The following is a 24,250-nucleotide window of genomic DNA, read 5'->3' as shown; positions in this document are numbered from 1 at the left end:
CTGTGCCGAGGTCAGCGGCAATTGAGATCCCCTCACTTCTATACTTATACTAGATAACTCCCTTGTATATCACAGGATCACTAGATTGCTAGGGAATATGGATATAGGTGCGAGGTGAAATACTGGTTACAATTGATCTTACTGACAAATGATAGGAACCGCCGCCGCTGCCCTCTTCGGAGGAGCCACAGTCGCAGGATATCTGAATGCCAAGTTTCATATCCAGAAGGATGTATCATCGTTGGTCGCGCTGAAGCATGCAGAGCGACAGTATGCCAATGCTAGTATGGTTATACTATTCCCACAATTGCAATGCACATACTGATCAGCCCTTAGTTAGTCAAAGCCAAGGAAATCCATGGTTCGTCCTACTGCAGACCGCGAAGCAATACCCTAACATGATCTGTCTCTGGACCCGTGAGAGATCATATACCTACCGACAAATCCGAGACCAAGCCTGTCAATATGCCCACTTCTACCTATCACAGGGCGTGAAGAAAGGCGACCTCGTTGCCCTCTACCTTCAGAACAGCAACGAGTATATCGTCGCCTGGATCGCGCTCTGGAGCATTGGCTGTGCGCCCGCAGCAATCAATTACAACCTTACCGGTGACGCATTGCTGCACTGCCTGAAGATCAGCGACGCGAATATTCTCCTCGTCGACGACGATGCCGGATGTCGTGCCCGCATCGAGGAAAGCCAAGAAGCAATCACACGCAATCTGGGAATGAAGCCGATGATACTAGACAGCTCCCTAAAGGCGCATATTACAACCTTCCCAACAGCGCTCCCACCCAAAGAATTAAGCAAGCATGTGGCCGGTGAGTTCCCGGCGATTCTCCTATACACTTCAGGCACAACGGGCATGCCTAAGGGCTGTGCGTTCACCATGTCCAGACTTTATACCAATCTCTTCATCCGCCGAGCCATGATGGGAGATAAGGTCGGTCCGGACGGTGATCGCTGGTACAGCTGTATGCCTTTATACCACGGCACTGCGGCTATTGCCATGATCGCGTGTCTGGTAATGGGTGTAAGCATCGCGATCGCGCCTAAGTTCAGTGTCAGTAGATTCTGGACAGATGTCCGCGACTCGGAGTCGACTGTTTTCGTGTATGTTGGAGAGACTGCGCGGTATTTGCTCGCGCCGCCTCCATCACCGCAGGATCAAAACCATAAGGTCCGCTGTATGTACGGTAATGGTCTCCGACCGGATATCTGGGATCGGTTCCGCGAGCGGTTTGGAGTCGCTGAAGTGGGAGAATTCTTCAATAGCACAGAAGGTGTCTTTGGTCTCTTTAACTATAACCGCGGTCCTTTCACGTCTGGAAGTGTCGGTCACCACGGTTTGATCATGCGCGGTATATTGCATAATGTCTTTGTTCCTGTTGCGATCGACCCGGAAACTGGAGACATCCTGCGAGATTCGAAGACTGGGTTTGCGGTTCGCTCGCCTTATGACCAGGGAGGCGAAATTATCGTCAACGTTCCCGGTGAAGACGCTTTCCAGGGGTACTGGCACAATGATGAGGCGACTAATAAGAAATTCTTACGCGATGTCTTCAAGAAGGGAGATCTCTACTATCGATCTGGAGATGCTCTACGTCGACAGGGCGATGGCCGTTGGTATTTCCTCGACCGACTCGGTGATACCTTCCGCTGGAAGAGTGAGAATGTGTAAGTTGCACACCTTAAAGCGTTCCTGGGGATTTGGGAAGAAAGGCTAATAATAGTGCCAATGCAAAAGAGCAACTGCCGAGGTTTCAGAAGTTCTAGGCCAATTCCCTGGCATAACCGAAGCCAACGTGTACGGTGTCCGTCTTCCCAATCACGAGGGTCGCGCCGGGTGTGCAGCAATTCAAATTAGTCAGCATGCCCGTCAGACATTTGATTACGCAGCGCTTGCGAGATTCATACGTTCCAAGCTACCAAAATATGCTGTGCCGCTATTCCTCCGCATCGTCGAGAATCCCACTCATATTCACAACCATAAACAGAACAAGGTGCCACTTCGTGCCGAGGGTGTGGATACTGCCTTGATTGGGACTAAAGCTCCTGAGGGTAAAGATGACTACTTCTTGTGGATTGCACCTGGTGATGAAAGTTATTCACCCTATGGACAGGAAGAGTGGGAGAAATTGTCGACTGGGGCTGTTCGGTTGTGAGCTGCGTGATTATACAGATTCTGAATATGATTAGATCTTCGCTATAGGTGTTTCAGAGCACCAATTCTATTTTATTCAGACTAGATATCCAGATTGTGCATATATCAGAAATTTGAATGTGATGAAAGTGAACTGAAAGCAATCTCAAAGCGATCTAGAAGTATTGATAGGTTATGGATTCACAGGGAGAGTTACGTAAATACGACTGACTCATACTTGAAATCTAATCGATCAGACTGTCGCAAAAGCAAGTTGTCTATGAACGTAATTCTGTCTAATCTGATGAGGTAAACACCAGAGCAAAAAGTGAAAGCAGGTTCTTCCTTAAGAAGCGAACGAAAATAAAAAAGCAGGAAAGCTCGCTTCAAATCAAATCCATCATTTGAACCGTCGAGGTCAAGGAATTTTAAGTCGCACCGGGCAACCATATTGGCCTCTATTTCTTGAGAAGGCCCAAGAGGTTGATGCTCTTGGGGCGCTCAATGGGCATGCCAAGAACACGATCCCAGATCAGCTGGGACAGGGGGCCAAGAGCACGGCTGACACCGAAGGCGACGGTATAGTAAAGGGGCTGCTGGAAGCCAAAGTGGTGGAACAGGACACCACTAGCGGCATCGACGTTGGGGTATGGGTTCTTGGTCTGTAAAAAGGTGAAAAAGTCATTAGTTGGGAAAGGGATTCGTGGTGTTCAGTTGTTATTGGACATACCTTTCCGTGCTCGGTAAGCACACTAGGAGCAATCTCCGAGTTCTTCTTGACCAGTTGGAAGACTGGGTTGGCCAGAACGTCGGGGCGGGTTGCGGCAAAGTCCATCAGAGCCTCGAAACGAGGGTCGGGCTTGCGCAAAACGCCGTGACCATATCCAGGGACCACACGACCCGACTTGAGGGTATCCCAGAGATAGGTGCGAACATCCTCATCGGTGAACTTGGTTCCGATCTTTTCCTGCATGGCAGTAACCCAGCGGAGAACCTCCTGGGCTGCCAGGCCGTGGAGTGGGCCAGCCAGACCCAGAAGACCAGCGCTATAGCTCAGGAAGGGATCGCCGAGGGCACTTCCAACGAGGTGGGTGGTGTGGGCTGACACGTTACCACCTTCGTGGTCACCGTGCAGAGCAAGGTAAAGACGGAGCAGGTCGTGGAAGTCAGCATGCTCTGAGCCACCCTTGCCCAGCAGCTCTGCGAAATTGTGCGACCAATCCTGAGCGGCGTCGAGCTTCTGGGTGCCCACGGCATCAATTTCATTAGGACGGAAGACAAGTGCCGCCACGCGAGGAATCTTGGCAAGGAGGGAGATACTGTCGTCAAAGGTGGGCTCCCAGTAGTCGGCCTTGTTGATGCCGTTCTCGTAGGCCTTGGCGAACTTGGACTCAGTGTTGAGGGCTGCGACCGCAATTGACAACTGGGTCATAGGGTGCATAGAAGCGGGGAAAGACTTGAGCAGGTCTAGAATGTAGGAGGGAAGTTCGGACTTCTCGGCCAACTCGCGCGAAAAGGCACGAACTTGCCCCGTGGAGGGCACCTGGCCCGTCAACAACAGCCAGAACATAGCTTCGGGCAGCATTTCTGTGCCAGTTGTGCCCTTGGGCAACTCCTTCTGGCAGTCCTTGATTGTTTTGCCGTGGAAGCGGATACCCTCATCCGCATCCAGGACGGAGCCCTCCCAGAGCATGGCCTTGAGGCCACGCATACCACCAATGACATTGCCGACTTTTACGTCACCAATCACATCTTCACCCTGGGCCTTGACCTGCTTGAGAAGTTCCCGCTTAGCCGGGATGACCTCCTTCAAGGTAGTCTTCAGGTCGGGCTCGGCGGTCGCATAGTGACGCGCCGAAAGGGCAGGTCGTGCTGCCTGTTAAGGGTTAGCGGTCCTGAAAAGCCAGATAATATCCCAAATCAACATTTAGACTCACCTGGGCAAGCTTAGAGACATGCCGGGTTGATCTCCAACTAAGGGCCATTTTGTGTGGTATTGATGGAGTCCGGGGGTGGGTTTGCGGGGGCGGAGTTGAATTGCGGGGATGAAAGGGGATGAAAGAGGATCAATCTGAACAACAATTGAGTGAACCTGGAATTGACCCTGATGATAAATGTACAAAAGGAAAGAAAGAAAATAGTGAGAATGATCGACTTGGCCCAATGCAGGTCGGTTGGACGCGGGGCACAAGGGGGGTTGTCTACCGAGGCCCGGGGCCATGCGCGGCCATGTCGGCTCAGCTTGTACAGGGATGAAACGTATTGCAAGGTGAACATCTGGGCTATTTCATAATTAGCTCTCGACAAAATAGTAGGACTTATATTTTTCATTGGCATGATTATGCATGACTATACAATATCTACTAACATACTTGAGGAAGGCTGGACTTTCGGATTGATGGAGATAAGGCCAGGGGTACTTTATTCCCCGATGAGCCTCGGGGGGGTTACCACTAAAAAGGAACATCCATTTACCCGTCAAAGTGTCGGTCTGCCTCTGATTGTCGTGACGTAGAGTCCTCCTTCTTATTAACAGCCTCAGGCATATATATGTTAATGCCTCAGGCATATTTAAACTCAGATTGCCAGGCACCAAGGCATTAAGGCATTACGGCATCAAATGTCACGGATCCAATCAGACAAATCCGGTTAGACGCCTTTTCGCCCCATGGCGCCGCCGGGCCCGCTGATTGGATGAGTAAGCAAAAAAAAAAATTTCGGTCCCAGTGGGTCAGCAATCGATGATGGCGAACATTGTTTTTACCTTCTTTTTAGACCACTCTCCCCTCTTTGTGTTTCTTTTCTTGTTGTGTTTCAGGGTCTTCTGGGTTTTTAAGAATCGTGTATATACTCTACGATTCAACCCGATCCTAACTTACCTGTTTATCTGCGCGAGTGCGCTGTGGACAGTTTCTTTATCTTCCGTTAGGTCGAATTGCCCCTCTCTCCCCAAGGGCTTTTATTTCCCTCAATTTTTTGCCGATATCTTTTTTTTTGATATCGACACTCGATCTTTGAGTCTTTGATTCTCTGGAAAATGCCACACACTGTCTCCCCCTCTGAGACTCCCGCCATGCCGACCATTGTCGCAAAGGGCCCATCCGGCGTGCCCCCCACCTCCGAGGAGATTTCCTCCCTTCTCGACACTATCTTCACAGCCGACTCCTCCCAGAAGTCACTTGATGGCGCATATGCCTTGACCAACTTGCTCATTCAGGGCTCTGGCTGTGCAGGCCTGCTGAACTACAATGTTCTCGCCGCTGTCCGCAAGGCCGCTTCCGATAAGAAGAATGGCGCCAAGCGTGAGAGTGCCATGCTCATTATTGGTGCTTTGTTCGAGCGTTTCCCCCGCGAGTTCCCTCTCAGCGAAGCCGTTTTCCTCTTGCACGACGGAGGCATCTTTGACGTTGCTTTGGACGCCCTGTCTGACAAGGGTGCCGTTGTGCGTGATGCCGCCCAGTACGCCATCGATGCCCTCTTCGGTTGTCTCAGCCCCGAGGCCATGGTCAACGGTCTGATCCCTGCCCTCGAGCGTTACCTGGCCAAGGGCTCTGGCAAGTGGCAAGGTTTTGTCGGCGCCTACTCGCTTATCGAAAAGATGGCGGTCAAGGCACAGTTGGGCAAGGGTTCCAAGGAAGAGGAGCGCCAGAAGGACTTGCTGCGTGATGCGATGGGCAAGACACTGAAGGAGCTCATTCCCATCGTTGAGAGCGGCATGCACGACCTCAAGAGCGAAGTGGCCAAGCAGTCTTGCAAGACCATGACTGCCCTCACCACCCTCCTGTCCAACGACGACGTTGCTCCCCGCATTCCTCTTTTGATCAAGACTATGGAGAACCCCTCCGCTCAGACTCTCCAGAAGGCGATCCACGCTTTGTCCCAGACCACCTTCGTCGCCATCGTCACATCCCCCGTGTTGGCCATGCTCACCCCTCTCCTCGCCCGATCCCTCAATACCCCGGCTACTCCCCAAGAGACTCTTCGCCAGACTGTGGTCGTTGTGGAGAACTTGACTAAGCTGGTTCATGATCCCGCTGAGGCTCGTACTTTCCTCCCCAAACTCCAGCCTGGTGTGAAGTCGGTCAAGGAGACTGCCTCCCTGCCCGAGGTTCGTGAGCTCGCCACACGTGCTCTCGATGTTATTGAGACTGCCATGGGCGATGATAATCTCGCCTCCGGTTCCATCTCCAAGACTACCTCCGAGGAGGTCCTGACCGTGCTGAACGCAAAGATTCAGGAGCACGGTGGTCTGGGTGGCTTTGGTGACTCCAAGCTGCAGGATTTGGCCAAGAACTACATTGCCAGTATGGTCCGCGAGGATGTCAACTGCCGCATGCACGACCGTATTACCGACCGCATTGATCCATACCTCCGCGGTCTGCTTGCGGATGGCAACACTGAGGCTGTTGCCACCGCTGTCCAGTCCCACTACATTGCAGAGGACGAGGTCAAGTACGGCAAGCCCGTCCCGGAAGATCCTAATGATGTTGAGATTGTGAACGCCGACTTCTCTCTTGCTTACGGAGGTATGCTCCTGCTGTCCCACACCAACCTGCGTCTCCTCAAGGGCCACCGTTACGGTCTCTGCGGTCGCAACGGTGCCGGCAAGTCTACCTTGATGCGCAGTATCGCCAACGAGAAGCTGGAAGGCTTCCCTCCCCAGGATGAGGTGCGCACTTGCTTTGTGGAGCACAATCAGGGCGAAGATGCCAGCCTGACCATCTTTGAGTATGTTGCCAAGGACCCCAAGATTGTTTCTCAGGGCGTAGACCACATTCGCGACGTTCTTCTCGAGTTCGGCTTCACCGATGGCCCCGAGGGCCGCCAGTCCCAGCCCGTGGGCTCGCTTTCCGGTGGTTGGAAGATGAAGCTGGCTCTGGCCCGTGCTATGCTCCAGAAGGCTGATGTGCTCCTCCTTGACGAACCTACCAATCACTTGGATGTGGCAAACGTCAAGTGGCTGCAGGAGTACCTGAAGGCGCACACTGAGATTACCAGTCTGATCGTCAGTCACGATTCTGGCTTCCTCGATGAAGTCTGCACTGATATCTACCACTACGAGGGCAAGAAGCTTGTCTGCTACAAGGGTAACCTTGCCGAATTCGTCAAGCAGAAGCCCGAGGGCAAGAGTTATTACACTCTGTCTGCCTCCAATGTGCAGTTCAAGTTCCCTCCCCCCGGCATCTTGTCTGGTATCAAGTCCCAGACTCGTGCCATTATGCGCATGAGCAACGTCTCATACACCTACCCTGGCGCCCCGCGCCCCTCGCTACACGATGCCTCGCTGTCGCTCACACTCTCCTCCCGTGTCGCTATCATTGGTGGCAACGGTGCTGGCAAGTCTACTTTCATCAAGATTCTGACTGGTGAGACCATTCCTCAGGGCGGAAAGGTGGAGAAGCACCCCAACTTGCGTATCGGTTACATTAAGCAGCACGCTCTGGAGCACGTGGAGATGCACTTGGAGAAGACTCCCAGCCAGTACCTCCAGTGGCGTTACGCCAACGGTGACGATCGTGAAGTCTTCATGAAGCAGACCCGTATTTTGACTGATGAGGACAAGGCGCAGCTGGAGAAGCCAGTTGACCTTGGTGATGGTCGTGGTGCCCGTCGCATCGAGACCTTGATTGGTCGTCAGAAGTGGAAGAAGTCCTTCCAGTACGAGGTCAAGTGGGTTGGCCTTCTCCCCAAGTACAACACCATGATCTCTCGTGAGACCCTGCTCGACCTTGGTTTCTTCAAGCTGATCCAAGAGTTCGACGATCACGAGGCTTCCCGTGAAGGTCTGGGCTTCCGTGTTCTTGACCCCAAGACCATCACCAAGCACTTCGAGGACATTGGTATGGACCCCGAGATCGCCAACCACAACGAGATCTCCGGTCTTTCCGGTGGTCAGAAGGTCAAGGTCGTGCTTGCTGGTGCCATGTGGAACAACCCCCATCTGCTGGTCCTGGACGAGCCGACTAACTTCTTGGATCGTGATTCCCTCGGTGGTCTGGCTGTTGCCATCCGTGACTTCAAGGGTGGTGTCGTTATGATTTCTCACAACGAGGAGTTCGTGGGTGCTCTCTGCCCCGAGCAACTGCACATTGCCGATGGCCGTGTTGTCAGCCGTACCAACAACGCCGTCAGCCTTGACCGCTTCGAGGACAGCGCTACCAACTCGCCTTCCGGCCCTGGTACCCCCGCCACTGGCTCGGCCGTTACCAGTGCCGCCCCCTCTGCCGTCAACTCCGGCGATGAAGGCGATCTCAAGTTCCGCGCCAAGAAGAAGAAGAAGATGACCCGTGCTCAGCAGAAGGAGCGTGAAATTCGCCGTCGTCTGCGTTACATCGAATGGGTGAGTTTCTCTTGTTTATATCTTTCCTTTCGACAGCATGCTAACCTACTTTCTAGTTGAACTCTCCCAAGGGTACTCCCAAGCCCGCCGACTCCGACGACGAATAGACGTGCTTCCACGTGCTTCAACATTATGATTCGTAATCGCGGAGAGAATGATTCCGATTATATCCTCGCATCATGAGCGCCATGTTAATGTTTTGGTCCACATTGGATCCGATAGACGGTGTTTCGGCGTTCTGTTTTATCTTGATTTTTCCGGCCTAGATTTTGTTATATGCCCTTTTCAGTACTGTACATGTTTCGGATAGATACTTCAGTGTGTCTGCCATTTCAAAGCAAAAAGTTTATACGTTAGTTATTTTGTTTCATTCCACTTCCCAAACCCTGCCCATGATGGCCTTTAGTAGGATAGACATACTATGGTCAATTTAGTTCAACGCGCTGTAGCGATACTTGCGGGAACCGTTCTCCGCCAGAAAGGATTCGCTTTGGGCATTGTAGGGACTTATGAGGCGCCTCATTATCGGATGTTAGATAACTACAGATCAAACAGTGGACATTTGAAGCCCCCAAGGTTGGACACCAGACGCTGGCAGAGTACACCATCAACCAACGTGGCCCAGTTAGCGTGTACCTTGCAAAACATGCCACGGATCTTGTGCTGGCAGTCCCGTTCTATGTCTAGCCATTATTTGACTATAGCCAACCTTCTCCCGAATACTGGATCAATCAGCCAAAAATATCGGTGATGGTACCAAACACGCCCGCAACCAGTACAGTCTTGAGCCATGCTATATGTACATAATAAGGAAGTAAGGAAGTAGCTTCAAAGAGTTCGCCATGGAATCGCCCAAGGAATTACCACATGTCCCTGAATACATATACATACTAATGGAGTTGCATTCCTATGCATAATCCGTATTTAGAGAACTTCTAGATTATATCTTTGTCATAGTTAGGTCATGAAGTCTTGTGAATATTCGTTGGGGATAACACTCAGAAGTAGAAACATCTTATAATTGAGTAAAGTCCTGCCTACCTAATAGTCGATCGTATTAGATTACTGTATCTGGAATTTCTGCAGGGACCACAAAGATAATGGCTGGCTGTGGGAGCCACCCCCCTTGCATCTTGTGGAGTTGTACATGGGACTGGGTGACCCACGAGTTCCCAATAAGGATCAATAGGGATAATTTTGAGAAAACATCATACTTGTTGCTGTTGATTTTACCATCTGTCTGGATTTGTTCATCAAAGCAGAAGAACACGAATCTCTACCCATTTTAATCTCCCTGTGACTTCTCCCCAAGCCTCATGGCTCACATCCTCGCCAACTCCCCAGTGGGCTTGATCGGCCACTGGCTCTCCAGGGGTTGTCTGTTTAAGCCCACCGAGCAGAGGCCAGGGTTCAAGTTGCCACAGCCATATCAACTCGCGGCAGCTGGCAGCGATATCGTCCATGACCAGTCGAGCACACTGGAGGGCAAGAAGGGGACCCGCATCGCAAATGAATCAGTGTCCGAAGGCAGTATGTCGAATTGTCTCAGTCCCTTACAAAAAACACCATAGTTGATAGGAAGAACAGGCTCCCAGACCCAAGCACATAGCCCGATCGTCCTGCAGCTGCAGCAACAAGAACAGCAACAACCTTTATGGAATGATCCCATTATTATGTCCGATGGGACAATTCAGGTCGACTGGTACTCCGATCAGGACCCAGACAATCCGCATAACTGGTCGATCGCCGCCAAGCTCCTGGTGCATATCACAGTCAATCTCTTTACCTTCATGGTCTACATCTCAGTGGCCATCTTCTCGGCCGCAGAGGAGGAATTCACGACCCTGTTCGGCGTGACGCACTCTGTGAGCGCGATGGGAATGGCGCTGTCTGTGCTGGGGTATGGTACAGGGCCTATGATTTGGAGTCCCCTCTCAGAAATCCCATCCATAGGTCGCAATCCCCCTTACGGGATTTCCATCACAATTTTCCTACTACTCAGCATTCCGACTGCGCTCGTTAATAATGTTCCAGGCTTTTTGGTTCTGCGGTTTCTCCAGGGATTCTTTGGCTCCCCCGGGCTGGCTACCGGTGGTGCTTCTATCGCCGATGTCACCGAGCTTCAGAATCTTCCGTATGGCCTCTACGTCTGGGGAACATGCGCCGTTGCAGGCCCAGCCGTGGCCCCGGTCATTGCAGGCTTCAGTGTCCCCGTAAAGGGTTGGCGCTGGTCTATGTGGGAAGTCCTCTGGGCCGCGGGGGTTTGCTTTGTATTTCTCATCTTCCTGCCCGAGACCTCTGGTCCAGCCATTCTACACCTGCGCGCAAAAAGGCTCCGAGCTCTCACGGGCAATCCAGCCTTCCAATCCCAGTCCGAGATCGAGGTCAAAAATACCTCGCCTATGCAGACTCTCTACGATGCCTTGATCGTCCCCTGGAAGATCAATGCGTTGGACCCTGCCATCTTATTCAGCACGATCTATATCGGGCTTGTTTACGCCATCTTCTACTCATACTTCGAGGTCCTTCCGCTCGTATACATCGGGATTTACCATATGAGCCTCGGGCAGATGGGTCTCATCTTCCTGGCCGCCATCGTGGGCACCATCGTGGTCCTCCCATACTACTTCTGGTTCACCCACTACTCCCTGAACGGAGACTTTCGTCGGGGCCAAGTTCCCCGACCAGAGAATAGACTCGTCCCTGCGCTTTTTGGGAGTATCCTTGTACCTATTGGCTTGTTTATGTTTGCGTGGACCTCGCGTGAATCGATCCACTGGATAGTGCCGACGGTGGGTATGGTCCTAGAGGTGGCAGGCATGGCGCTGGTCCTTCAGTGTATATTCAGTTACATTGCCGTGGCTTATGTCACCTATAGCGCGAGTCTGTTTGCGATTAATGATCTGTGTCGTGCGTATTTCGCATTTGGGGCGATCCTTGTGTCGAAGCCTATGTATGGTCATCTAGGTGTGTCCAAGGGGACGACCGTGTTGGCGGGTCTTACTGTGGGCTGTGTAGCGGGCATGTTTATATTGTACTGGCTTGGGCCGGAGTTGCGGAGGCGAAGTAGATATGCTCAGCCTGACTAATTGCATTTTCGGGTTTACATAGATTTATAAATGTATGTTAGTCTTCTCCCTTGAGTCCAGTAAATCAAAACTCGACCACGAGGGGTAAATTCCTAGAACTCCGCCCCGCCCAAATACGGAATTTGCCTTCTATAGGCAGCACCCAGTTCTGCGCGCGAACACTCCAATAGCTGAGGTCCTTCCGGGTTAACGTCATCTTGACATTTCTAGTCTCACCTGGTTGCAAGAGGACTTTCGAAAAATTCCGCAGGACACGCTTAGGGAATTCAATGGACTCACGGGACCAGCCCAGTCCACGGTGCTCGGCGACATCGTCAGGGAAGGAAACATATACCTGTATCACATCTTGTCCTGTGCGAGTGCCGGTGTTTGTCACTTCGATGGTGACCTCGAGCATGGGCTCGTAGAGGGATGGATTTCCTCCTGGTCCGCCGCCTGCGGCGGATGGGTTCTGGGATTTATTATATCCTTCTGGGTATGGGTATGGGCCAGGTTCGGTTCCTTCCAGGGTGGTGAGGTAGGGATAGATGTATTTGCGGAGTGCACGAAACCCTGGAGGAAATAGATTGCTGGTAGGGTTGTCCTGTTTTTTGTCGTATGCAGGAGGTTCTACTTCGTTTGCGGGCCGTTTGGAGGGCCATTGAGACTTCTTCTGCAGTTTTTGAATGCTGAGGGCAGTGTAGTCGAAGGTTGTGTATGACAGGCCAAACCCAAACTCGAACCGGGGGGTGATGTTGAACTTGTCGAAATAACGGTAATCGATATACAGGCCTTCGTCGAAGTTGACTTGGGGAACCGATGAGTCTGGATTCTCATACAGGACTTGTGCTCCTGGGCCGTAGTCTTCTAGGCGTCGTCCGATCGTGTATGGCAGTCGTCCACTGGCGTCAACATCTCCAAATAGAACGTCCACCAGTGCATTCCCGCTTTCTTGCCCGGGTAGGTTGGCATACAATACACCGTGTACACCAGGGAGGTCAATCCAAGACTCCATAACAACGGGGCCAATGGAGTGTACAATTACGATTGTTTTACCTTGGCCACCTCCGCAGTGCTTGGCTACACCCTCCACCAATTGAGTGCCGTTCTTTTGTAGAAACAGGTCATTTCGGTCTGCATCAATGCCATCACTGCGGATAAACCCTTCGCCGCCATCTGCGTTCACAAAGACCAAACAGAGATCCTGCTCTGCGAGGTCTTGGGGTGCAACATCGTTCGTCAAGTAGGCTTTAACATCAACAGAGTCTTTCGACCACGCGTGTTGCAGTGCTTCCCATGGACTGACCAAGTACGGGAAGTCTACAGCTCCACTACCCCAACCAGATGCCAAGGTTCCTTGGTTACATCCTCGGTCAGCACAAGAGTTTGGTCCTTTGCCGGAGCCAGCGTCTTCGCCGTATACACCGACCCGGTGCTTGCCATTGCGGGTGGAATTTTCCCGCGAGAGTGGAAGGGTATTATTGATGTTTTTCAAAAGCACAGTGCCTTCTGCAGCGATCTGGCGAGCAACAATGGAATGAGCATGATCGCCTGTTCCCTGTGCGTCGACAAATTTATTGACCACACCGGTTGTATGATTATCCGGTGAGCCTTCGTGCAAATTTCCAACCCGCTCCTTCGTCCAGGATGAGAAGTTCGGCCCGCCGTCGCCCTCAGGTGCAGGGAGTTCCCATAAGTCCTGTCCGAAATGGTACCAGGCGGCCACGATGCGAGTGACCATATCGTTCAGGCGTTCCATAGGAACAGATGTGTTCAATGCTGCCCGAGTCAATTCACTCCCCCAGACCGGAATACCGTTAGCCCAACTGAGGCCGTCACCGGGCATGCTCATATCCAGGCCCGCAATGGCGCTGTGAACGCCTGAACGCTGTGCCAGCCAGTCTGACTGCACAAACCCTTGGAACCCTAGCTCATCTTTCAGAATTCCATTGATGAGCTTACTATTCTCGCAAGCATAGCTGTTGTTAACCATTTGGTAGGAGCACATGATGCTAGCCACGTCGGCACGTACACTCTCAGCGAATGGCCAGGCAAAGACCTCGTGCAATGCGCGATCATCAATATTCGACGACAGTGCAGTTGGAGTACCCCATTCTATTGCCTGACGAAAGTGTTCTTGTTCATTTCCAACAAAGTGTTTCGCCGTGGCCATGACTCCGTTCTGCTGGATACCGCGAATGGTTTCTGCCGCAGCCACGCCTTGCAAAACTGGATCTGAACCAAATGCCTCCCAATTCCGACCACCGACAGGCATCATGCCGAGCGGTCCCATGGATGGACCAAGGATTATATTCACGCCTTTCAGCCGCGCTTCGTTTCCTAGAGCCAAGCCCCGCATTTTCATAAGCTCGCGGTTCCATGTCGCGCCTGTGGTGATCCCTGCGGGGAAGGCTGTAATGTTTTGCGCGAATCTAAGGCCGAGTGGACCATCTTGTAGGCAAAGGGAAGGGAATTTGACAAGTTCAGCAGGTCCTAGACAACACACTTCACGTCAGCGTATGCACAGCCATAATATTGATAAGATATCAAGTGCCTACCGGTATTACCAACACAGAGACCCATTTGCCAGCCTGTTCCAGTTGTGACGTTCACTTTTTCGGTGAGGGTCATTTCTCTCACCATTTCTTGTGCCTTGGCGTAACTTTCCTTCCATTGTGCGCTTGTTCCACCGAGGGGAGTAGGGTACCAGGGGACCGTTTGCTGTGATTATTAGATCATGTTTCTAGATCTCCAAACGACCAATTGAAAAGGAGGCAAGACCTACAAATCCATCATTGCCAGCTGTGGCAGGCGACCAGGGTAGACCCCTGATCGAAAACCATACTACCAATATCGCGATTGTGAACATGCCGGCAACATTCCACCAGGATTGCAGCCGGAATAACGACCTCCAGTCGGAGCCTTTCTCCCCATTTTCACCCTTCTTGTCTTTCAAAAGCAAGCCCTTATCAGGTGGGATGCCATAGTCGTCACTGTATCGATCACTGAGAAGCAGAGAGTCTCTGTCCGAGTGTCCTTCTTCCAAATCCGTAGCGAATGAATGCGACAGCGCGGTTCGATCCGCCTCAAGAAGATCTTTTATGCGCTTTGAAACGTCACGCTCGTCGTCGGGGATATCGATGGGAGTGGGGTTCGGACCATTTGTTTTGGAGCTCGAGGGTCGTGCATCTCGAGCTCTGCCGTGTTTCAAAGGTCGAAGTTTTATATAGCCCTGCTCCGAGGATTCATCTCCACTCGAAGGTGTGTCCAGGCCATCATTTTGTCCCCAGCTGCTCTCTGACGTTGAGTGTTCGACCGGTGGATTCTGTAGTGACGTGTAGCCGCGACGCGTAGGAGGGTTGGAGGATTTGGCTGAGCGCGAGGCTCCGGCCTTGGCACGTGGGGAAGCCATTCAATCTGCGATTCCCATGATTTTGCAGATTATTTGAAAATGATCGAAGACAAGTTTGGTAAGGAGTAGATTGATTCCTGTCCTATCTCCAACGCGTTACGGAGGAAATGGTGGGTCACCTGACATCATATCATATCCAACATATGCCCCTTTTTGTCAACATCGAAGTGTGAAAATATCATGCAACCTATGTTGTAATCCTTCTCCTGTAATATAAGACAATGTACTCCGTACTTTCCGGAGTTGACTACTCTGATGCTGTTATATTATTATTATCACCTCGTAACTCCACATGGTAGTGCTGGTGAGAGGGATGATGGGTATGTAAATTATATCTGATTATATTCAGCTATACATAGAAGTCCTCGGTATGATAGTATAGCATCATAATTGATGTATAAGAATAATTAGAGTCGGTGGCGTCAGATTAACTGTTGTGACTATACGATCTATATCATCTATATTAAGTCGAGACCATTCGAGAACTCCCAGATCGAAAATTGCAATATAAAAACTTCACAATATGCACAAGGTACCCATAGATCACGCCAATTGACGGCAGAAGCCAATGATGTCAAAATGTTCCCTGAGACAATGTGGATATCGTGGATCCACATATGGCGCAGCTAAGAGGTTGCCGTTTTCTTGTTATTATTCCTCAGAGGCAAAACCTGTCGGACTTCCGATAAGCCCTGTCGATCTTTACTTGCTGTCGAACTTTCATGACTTCTCTGAAACAGCTCTTCGGGCTCTTCTATTAGGATCTTCAGATTCCTACAGTGTGTGTTTTGGATCAATCGGGGGGGTCATCTGCTAATTTTATCTGCTTGGATGTCAATTGGCACAAAGAAGAGGAATATAACGGCGTAAACAACCATAACAGACAAATTATGTGTGGGCTCCCATTTAGTCAAATCCTCAGTGGAGATTCTTCGACCGATTGGACCCTATCATGTTTTTGAATGTGAACCCCTCAATAGACTAATGAACAGTGGTAGAGACATTATACTGCATTGGATATGAGTTGTATGTTGTCACTACCTAAGTCGGCTTTCCTCCCATTTTGGGCCTCGTGGCTCCATATTCTCCGTTCTCCGTATCTCCCGAAATAGGTTATAGTGTAGATCAAACATTTCTCTCTATTTCTGGTTTCTTCGTTTTGGCTCCACCTGAATTCAATGTCGATCAGAAGGTTTAACCGATGAACCCGCTCAGAGAGTTTCCCTAGCATCTCCATTTATGTGCCCATCTTATATATGACCCTGCTAGATCCGCTCAAATCTCTTCCTGGTTTCTATCTCTCGTTCTCAGTATCAATCACTTCCTTCCTCACAATGAAGTTCTCCGCCATTCTCGCTCTCGCCCCTCTTGTGGCTGCCATCCCGGGCTCCAAGCAGCCCAAGAGCTCCGATGCTGCCTTCAGCGTCATGTCTGCTCGCTCCGCTTCTCCCGTCCACCTGCTGCCTCTCAATGCCGCTGGCACCTACTTCTGGCTCGGTGGTAACGCCCACACCTATTCTCCCATCCCCGGAGTTCCCGATACCAATCAGACTGTGATTGCCAACAGCCACTTCTTGGTTAGTCACTCACCCATGTATCGTTCCAATGTTCCCATTTGCTAACTTTATATCCAGGACGTCGAGGTCCCCGGTGGCCAGGCCATCTACATCGATGACAAGGGTGCTCTGCGCTTCACTTCTCCCCACTCCGCCTACGAGCCCACTGGCTCTTCCGATGGTCCCTTCGTCTACACTCCCGGCAGCTCTTTCGGTCACTGGAGCTACAACGGCCAGGGTGCATCCGGCTTCATGGCTTGCCCGACTACTAACAATACCGCTGGGTACCGCCGTTCCCGTCGGGGCGCTGCTGCTGCCCCTAAGTGGCAGGTCTATGCTGCTCTGAAGAATGCTACTGTTCCCTCTGGCAAGGTTGATGACTGTCTCGGCTTCGATGCCCTCGCTGTTGCTGTCAACACTACCTCCCCTGTTGCTTGGGAGTACATCTAAAGGGTTCAAGTCCTGAGCTTGGCATCTTAGTTGTACAGTATAACTGTGAGATGTGGTCCTGAGAAGCATATGGAAGATACAGTTGAATATTTTCATTGCTTTTGTATCCATCTGGTTCTTTCTCCGAAGCACCATGGATGAGGAATGGTCCCGAGTGCCATGTTTTTGTCTTCCGGCATACAAACTTTAGCCAAGAAATGAGGGAGTAGATAGAAGAAATCCTTTCTGATATCCACTTTTTAGACGAAAGTTATCCAATGTCATTGATCAATGCCCCATTGCAGATTTTCGACATCCCAGTATATCGCATTATCGAAGCAAATGTGAATCCAGTTCTAAATCCACATGTTCTGACTAGTCATAGCGTCTCCAATCCGCAAACATTAAACTTTTGAAATTTTCTGTTGTAGCTGCGTCAGATGCTGACAAGGAGCACGGAGATTCGAGGTAGGGGTAATTATGTGGTGATTCACCTCTTCTAGCATTTGCCGAAGACAGTATATGCAAAGCTTAGCCCTAGGGCAACCTCTATAGACAGAAACTTTGTACTGTTGCCTCTGAAGAACTGTCCCGTTACCATATGCTGCCATTTGGACTCGCCGGGCTGCTTGGATATTATGGGGCAGCACCTTAGGTCTTCCTCATCTCAAAACCATACGTAATCACACTCTATATACAAAGTTTCCGGCTACTCGTGGAGCACACATGACAACTTGTGTAAGTCAGACAAGTTGCAGAGTTGAAGCAACGAGGATGGCTGCAGGAGTTATGCACACAATGGGGATAACAAGAGAGTCTCTTCGTAATATTTGCCCCTCCGAGAGACTCGGAATCTAGATCCTCGGGTCCAGAGTCATCGCCGATAACACCGGCATCAATGCTCGCAAAAGCAGCGTCAAGCTCTTCGCACAAGTCGTCGGCAGTGATAGCAACGACCTCTTCTTCCATGTTCTTGAGGTAGTATCCTCCGTTCTCGGAATGAAGAATTGTTTCCGGGTTGACCTTGACCAGATCGTTGAGGGATTGTCTATCATGGACGATGATAACGTCGCTCGGGGGCGTAGTATGGTACCGGCTAAGTCCTTCAACCATCGTGACCAAGTAGCACAGCAAGTACACAATGGCCAGGATGGATTGCATATCGAACTCGTGACTAGTGAGGGGGCTCCTTTTAACGACATAAGCGCATTGGTCAATTAGTCATGTATTACTTACCACCCGCAGCCAAGTATACATCACAGGTTTTGTGACATAGATCTCTCTCACATACCTTGTAGGAAGTCAAAAATTGTCAAAAAAAAGGAAGATTAACACACAATACTCTAGCTTTTATTGGACTTCTCAGATAGAGCCGTCAGTGAATGGAAATGATGTAGTAAATAGTCCCAGGGAAGTTGGCCTACCTTGCTATCTCTGGAGTAATGCGGGAAGCGACTGAGATACAGAAGCACAGATAGGAAATGGTGGTTCCTTTAAGCTATTCAGATCAACTAGCTAGACTAGCCATTTGACCTATGGGCAGTAAAATCTTCGACCATAGGCAACTTTACCCGATCATTTGCGCCTAGTGTAGCCATCATAAGTCACTCCTGCTTGAACTGGAATGTAAAGATCCGAGTCGGATCACGGTGAGCGATTTTCTAAGACATGCATTTATCTACTAGCAAGAGATCCACTAGGGGCGGATTTGGCGACGAGAAATATAGTCACTGTACGGGCGACGGATAGTGTCACTGCAATAATGGAACTTTTTCTGCCCTGCAGGAACTTGGTAAGCCACCCATTAATAATTCACACGCTGCCCAAATGTCCCGCATAGATATTGAAGCCCCTAACCATCTATATCTGTAATAGTGAGCACACAATAACTTCTCGGGCTCACTATAAGGGCTTCTAACCCTAAACGCTACATATACAAAGGTGATTTTATTTAGGTGCTGTATATAGGTCCCGTCCACCCGTGGTCCCGTGGACGGGACCTCGGGACCCCGGGAGTACCCGTCGACAAGCAACTTAAGAGGTTGGTTAATTTTAGTTCTAGTTAGACAGAGCAAATAGTCCATTACTGTATACTTAAAAAATTGATCGAAGTGAAATAATTTTATACAACTATGCTAACTCCAGATGGTAGATGGTAGATTAGGTCATAGTCAAGTCAGACCGGGCAAAAAGAAACAAAGGGTATTCATCATCATAAAAATCACAGCTGTACTCAAAGCTTAGCAGCACTACCGGCAGAGGAGATTTCATTGTACAGCAAGCTGGTCAGGAAATCAGCGTAATCCTCGCCGGTAACCTGGCCAGCAAAGTACCGAGCAGCGAGCTGGAACTTGTTGCCCTTGCCACCCTTAGCCGCTAGGCTATCAGCCTGCTCCTGCAGCAGGCGCAGCGCAAATGCCTTATCCATGCGCTTGCCCTCGGCTGTGGTGACGTTGTGACGAGTCCACTGCCACAGCTGACTGCGGGAAACCTCGGCTGTGGCGGCATCCTCCATGAGGAAGTTGATGGGAACACAGCCGACACCACGGAGCCAGCCTTCCATATAGCTGAGGCCAATGTTCAGGTTCTTGCGGATACCTTCCTCGGTGATCTTGCCGGGGACGTTGGTGTTGAGGAGGTCGTTGGCGGTGATGTTCACCTCCTCGCGGCGGACGAACAGCTGGTTGGGGGTGGGCATATGTGTGTTGAAGACGTCAGAGGCAATCGCAGCCAGTGCAGGGTGCGCAACCCAGGTGCCGTCGTGGCCGGCGCGCACTTCGCGCAGCTTGTCGGCGCGAACACTCTCCATCGCCTTGTCGTTGGCGGCGGGGTCGTTCTTGATAGGAATCTGTGCAGCCATACCACCCATGGCGTGAACGCCACGACGGTGGCAGGTCTTGATGAGAAGCTTCACGTAGGATTCCATGAAAGGCACAGTCATGGTGACATCGGAGCGATCGGGGAGGACAAAGTTGGGGTGCTGGCGGAACTTCTTGATGAAGGAGAAGATGTAATCCCAACGGCCGCAGTTGAGACCAGAGCTGTGGTCGCGGAGCTCGTAGATGATCTCGTCCATCTCAAATGCGGCAGTGATGGTCTCAATCAGGACAGTACCACGGATGGTTCCGCGGGGCAGACCAATGTAGTCCTGCGACAGGTTGAAGACGTCGTTCCAGAGACGAGCCTCCAAGTGGGACTCCATCTTGGGGAGGTAGAAGTAAGGACCGGCGCCGCGGGCGACCAGCTCCTTGGCATTGTGGAAGAAGTACAGACCGAAATCGAAGAGACCACCAGAAATGGCCTCGCCGTTAACGGTGAAGTGCTTCTCATCGAGGTGCCAGCCGCGAGCACGGGCAATCAGAGTAGGCAGTTTGCGATCCGTCCGGAGCTTGTATTCCTTCTCACCCTGCTTGAAGTCGACCTGTCGGCGAATAGCATCGTACAGATTGACCTGGCCGTTGACCATGTTGTCCCAAGTGGGGGCGCTCGAATCCTCGAAATCAGCCATGTAAGTCCAGACATCGGAGTTAAGCGCGTTCACCACCATCTTTCGGTCGGTGGGGCCAGTAATCTCGACACGACGGTCCACGAGACCTGGGGCAGGAGGAGCACCCTTCCAGGCGTCATTTTCACGGATGTGCTTAGTCTCGGGGAGAAAGTCGAGAAGATTGCCCTTATCAATCTCGGCTTGGCGATCGATGCGGCGCTGGAGAAGAGCCTTGCGAGTGGGATTGAAGGTGCGGTGCAGCAGAGCCAAGAAGGCACATGCCTCCTTGGTTAGGATCTTGCGAGCATCGTTATTGATGGCGCCCAGGATGGCGACATCCTTGAGCTGTGTTTCAACTTGAGACATGATGTATATATGTGTATAGATATGTAAACTATTCCATGTACAAAACAAATAGAAATTCAAACAAAAGAGGAGAGGAGAGGAACTATATTTCTATATAGCCATCTGCCCGAGGGTATCAAATACGTCAGAGCCACTTGAAGTTGCCGCGGTTGTTCTGGACCCGCCCAATGATAAGCCGAACCCCCATTTGACCGCTTCTCTCTGCTCTCTCCCATAGTGAAAACTGCAGTTCTTATAAGTTTCCCACGGGAAACTCCTTCCTCTCGGCCGACATTTCCCGTTCCCCGTATTTCAAGCTTAGTTGGCTGTTCGGTGTGCTCACTCCCAATCAGAACGGCAGTCTTATCACGATATTTGGGAAGACCTTATATAGCTTGTCTCCTATACAAAATGATAGTGACCAATTCTCGAATCTAATATGCAAAACCTTGAACAATTCTCATTCCCATGTTACCCAACCTTGCTTCACCCGAAAGTGGCTGTAGAATACTCTCCGCATGCCCCGGAAACCCCCAGCCGCGGCTCACTCTGAGCATCCATATCTCGCAGGGTTCGAAAGAGTCATATCCGAATCCGACTTGTCCCGGCGGTTTTCTGCGTCACCCAGTGGTCATCGGCATGTGAGCGCATGTGATGTTGCTCGGGAGTGAAATCATGTCTTAACTCACCCTCGCCGCTTTTTGATCACTGAGTAAAACTGACCACCAACGGACACCACAGAGTATTACATATCAATATACTCGCCCGTGGGCCCGTGGACTGCCCAGGCACTGAGCATCACCTGACCAATACAAGCCGCTGCTCAGCCAGCCCTACGAGGTGACCTCGGGCGGGTTCCAGCTGAGTGATCTGCTCACCGAAACCTCGGGATACTAGACAGTTATTATGGCCCTGAAAACGACATCCTCAAGGCAATAGCATATCGAGCTAGAGAATCGTTGAGATAGAAATGGTGGGAGAAATGCCATCAACATAGTTTAAACCCTGTGGGGCTAATCCTAGGGGATATGCCTGGAGCCCCGGGGTATTTTCCGGCTTATTAAGCCTATGCTGACACCCGTGGACCTGGGCATCTTCTACTGAGTGCCTGACCCTCATAAAAGCGGCGGAGATACAATCTTGGCCCAAGTGAAAACCGGGTATTGGAACTCTGGAAACCTCCGATCCAAGTCATTTGGTATATATATCTGAGGTATCCCTACTACGCCCTTACGCGCCCTCACACGCCCATTTCTAGGCCAATGCGACTTACGTACAATTCTTCCCCCGATACATTCCGGATCTTGCTCCCCGTAAACCGGAAAATCGACACGAAAAGGAAATCCCGCATTTACACGGTCTCGATGTACCGCTTCATCTCCCTGTGAAAATTTTAAGTCAGCATCCAAATGGGCATTGCAGTAGATGATATCGTACCAGTCAGTCACCGCCTCTTCGAACAAGCGCACCTCGTGTTCTCGAGTTCCGGCAAAGTGCTCGACAAATGAATCGCCAAATACTTCCCGTGCGACACTTTCCGGCCGTGTAAATGTAACGATCGCCTCCTTCAACGATTTGGCCAGACGCACACCTTTATCACTGGCACCGCCCATATCCTCGCCGCGGGCAAGAGGTGGCACGGGGATCTCGAGCTTCTTCTCGACTCCGCGCCATCCTAATGCCAGGATCGCCGCTAGGACGAGATGCGCATTGGTGTCCGCACCTGGCACGCGCACCTCGAACCGGGTCGCTTTTGGACTGGCTGTTGGTGGGGTGATCAGACGGATTGACGCGGCCCGATGCTCCAGGCCCCAAGAGACCGTGACCGGCGCCCAGAAGTTCTCCACCAGGCGTTTGTAGGAATTGATCGTCGGGGCTAATATCGGCATGATGTCCGGCAGGCCAACAAGAAGCCCAGCCAAGAAGTGTCGACCCAAGTCGGACAGATGAGCGATATCGGGGTAGAGGGGGGAGGGATCGGGGGTATCGCGATTGAAGGCATTCTTCCCGTCGGCCGTGACGAGCGAGATGTGCATGTGTCCGCTGTTTCCTGGCAGGCCTTGTCGGGGTTTGGCCATGAAGCATGGGGTGATGCCGTGCTTGATTCCGAATGCTTTGACGACGTATCTATGCGAACATCCTGGTTAGTAATAGCCCCTGGCGTAAGAACTCGAGCTGCTTGGAAAGGAGCAATCCTACTTGAACAACCCTGCCTTATCGGCCATGTCCTTTGCTTCACCAAATTGTAATGCCTATCATGATGTTTAGTCCCAATGCGACCCGCTCAATCTCTCATGTCACTAACAGCTTCATAGACTCCGGGTCCACTTTCAGTATGCCATCCCTCAATATCGCATCGGAACTTCTCGCAGGCGTCGAAGATGCCATAATAGTAATCTTGATTGTGGAGGGGCCGAGTGATTGAATAACCAAACATTCCTTCTGTCAATGGCGGCAAGGAATCGACTGTATTTGACTGGAGGAAGGCGGCCGTTGCAGATGCGCCTTGTTGGGGGGTGGCATGGTTGCCCGGCGTGCGAAATTGGTAGAATTCATATTCCGCTGGGTAAAATCAGACCGATCAGCTGCTGAATCGCACACACCCTGGTCTGCGATCGGACATACCTCCTGCCATCGCCCGATACCCTGCTGCCTCGGCTTTGGCGGCCGCAGTCTTCATCAATCCTCGTGGGCAGGCGCACACCGGCTCCCGTGTCTCTGGATCCAAGAAGCTGATGAGGAAAAATGGCACGTTGTTCTCCCAAGGAATGCGACGGAAACTGCGTAAATCTGGGACTGCGACAAGATCGCGATATCCGTTCTCCTTGTTGCTGATAGCCAGCTCCTTATAGTATGTCGCATCATGTTGGTCCCAGCCGAAAATGACGGAGCAGAAGCCGAAGCCCTCGGTGATGATGGATAAGAACTTGTCTTTCTTCATGAGTTTGCCGCGCAGTATGCCGTCCACATCCACACCTGCCACCTTCACCTTTGTGTCATTCTGGAGGATCTCGGCGATATTCTCGGCTGTGACCTCGGGGTCCGCGGGGCTCGACATGATGGATCGGGGCTAAGGGTGAGAGATAAGGAGTATAGGGATCTAAAGTATTATACAGAACGAGAGCAAGGGCAAGGGGTAAAGGAAATAAACGAATAAAAGTCACGTTTCAAGTCAACTCCAAATCAGGCAAATCAAGTTCAGAGACTCCGAGAGCAAGTGAACAACGCACTTGGGCAGCTTGGAAGCTTATCAGCGAGATATCGGTGACGCCTTACCGCTTCGGGCCAGCATCGTCACCGCTTACTTAACGGGATCCACCCTCCAGGGGCCCCTGCCCCGCGTATACCTTCGGTGCAACACACTCGATATTGACAACTCCCATATTGATTCGATCATTCTCAGTGTGAGTGACCTTCTCCATAGCGTATTTTATCGATATGTTATCGCTGTTGTGATCTTGGTGGTTGA

The 24,250-nt window shown here is 51.2% G+C and overlaps 9 protein-coding genes across 9 annotated transcripts; 4 read left to right on the top strand and 5 right to left on the bottom strand.

Annotated features, from left to right (window-relative positions):
- Positions 1-97: 97 nt before the first annotated feature.
- Positions 98-2,166, top strand: N7447_004963 (putative very-long-chain acyl-CoA synthetase family protein (CefD1); the record flags this gene model as incomplete). Its single annotated transcript, XM_057229225.1, has 4 exons — positions 98-107; positions 156-284; positions 337-1,678; positions 1,749-2,166. The coding sequence occupies 4 exons, from the start codon at positions 98-100 to the stop codon at positions 2,164-2,166; spliced, it is 1,899 nt and encodes a 632-aa protein (XP_057084315.1).
- A 436-nt stretch (positions 2,167-2,602) lies between these two features.
- On the bottom strand, positions 2,603-4,129 carry mcsA (putative citrate synthase Cit1; the record flags this gene model as incomplete). The annotated part of the gene is made up of 3 exons (XM_057229224.1): positions 2,603-2,806; positions 2,875-4,020; positions 4,082-4,129. The coding sequence occupies 3 exons, from the start codon at positions 4,127-4,129 to the stop codon at positions 2,603-2,605; spliced, it is 1,398 nt and encodes a 465-aa protein (XP_057084314.1).
- A 1,052-nt stretch (positions 4,130-5,181) lies between these two features.
- N7447_004961 (putative mRNA-nucleus export ATPase (Elf1)) lies at positions 5,182-8,591 on the top strand (the record flags this gene model as incomplete). Its single annotated transcript, XM_057229223.1, has 2 exons — positions 5,182-8,484; positions 8,541-8,591. The coding sequence occupies 2 exons, from the start codon at positions 5,182-5,184 to the stop codon at positions 8,589-8,591; spliced, it is 3,354 nt and encodes a 1,117-aa protein (XP_057084313.1).
- Positions 8,592-9,800: 1,209 nt separating this feature from the next.
- On the top strand, positions 9,801-11,573 carry N7447_004960 (MFS transporter; the record flags this gene model as incomplete). Its single annotated transcript, XM_057229222.1, has 2 exons — positions 9,801-10,014; positions 10,063-11,573. The coding sequence occupies 2 exons, from the start codon at positions 9,801-9,803 to the stop codon at positions 11,571-11,573; spliced, it is 1,725 nt and encodes a 574-aa protein (XP_057084312.1).
- A 64-nt stretch (positions 11,574-11,637) lies between these two features.
- On the bottom strand, positions 11,638-14,964 carry N7447_004959 (beta-glucosidase; the record flags this gene model as incomplete). The annotated part of the gene is made up of 3 exons (XM_057229221.1): positions 11,638-14,045; positions 14,111-14,273; positions 14,338-14,964. 3 exons carry the CDS (start codon positions 14,962-14,964, stop codon positions 11,638-11,640), a joined length of 3,198 nt encoding a protein of 1,065 aa, XP_057084311.1.
- Positions 14,965-16,298: 1,334 nt separating this feature from the next.
- N7447_004958 (putative IgE-binding protein) lies at positions 16,299-16,970 on the top strand (the record flags this gene model as incomplete). The annotated part of the gene is made up of 2 exons (XM_057229220.1): positions 16,299-16,541; positions 16,599-16,970. The coding sequence occupies 2 exons, from the start codon at positions 16,299-16,301 to the stop codon at positions 16,968-16,970; spliced, it is 615 nt and encodes a 204-aa protein (XP_057084310.1).
- A 669-nt stretch (positions 16,971-17,639) lies between these two features.
- On the bottom strand, positions 17,640-18,110 carry N7447_004957 (uncharacterized protein; the record flags this gene model as incomplete). The annotated part of the gene is made up of 1 exon (XM_057229219.1): positions 17,640-18,110. One exon carries the CDS (start codon positions 18,108-18,110, stop codon positions 17,640-17,642), a length of 471 nt encoding a protein of 156 aa, XP_057084309.1.
- Positions 18,111-19,182: 1,072 nt separating this feature from the next.
- On the bottom strand, positions 19,183-20,802 carry N7447_004956 (malate synthase; the record flags this gene model as incomplete). Its single annotated transcript, XM_057229218.1, has 1 exon — positions 19,183-20,802. The coding sequence occupies one exon, from the start codon at positions 20,800-20,802 to the stop codon at positions 19,183-19,185; it is 1,620 nt and encodes a 539-aa protein (XP_057084308.1).
- A 1,330-nt stretch (positions 20,803-22,132) lies between these two features.
- On the bottom strand, positions 22,133-23,839 carry N7447_004955 (glutamine synthetase family protein; the record flags this gene model as incomplete). Its single annotated transcript, XM_057229217.1, has 5 exons — positions 22,133-22,163; positions 22,219-22,908; positions 22,981-23,033; positions 23,087-23,343; positions 23,407-23,839. 5 exons carry the CDS (start codon positions 23,837-23,839, stop codon positions 22,133-22,135), a joined length of 1,464 nt encoding a protein of 487 aa, XP_057084307.1.
- Between the last annotated feature and the right edge of the window lie 411 nt (positions 23,840-24,250).

The sequence above is a fragment of the Penicillium robsamsonii genome (genome assembly GCF_028829455.1).
Source record: "Penicillium robsamsonii strain IBT 29466 chromosome Unknown utg000003l_segment0_segment0, whole genome shotgun sequence".
Taxonomy (NCBI): domain Eukaryota; kingdom Fungi; phylum Ascomycota; class Eurotiomycetes; order Eurotiales; family Aspergillaceae; genus Penicillium; species Penicillium robsamsonii.
The sequence above is the reverse complement of the archived record's forward strand: the minus strand, read 5'-3'. Positions and strand labels throughout refer to the sequence as shown.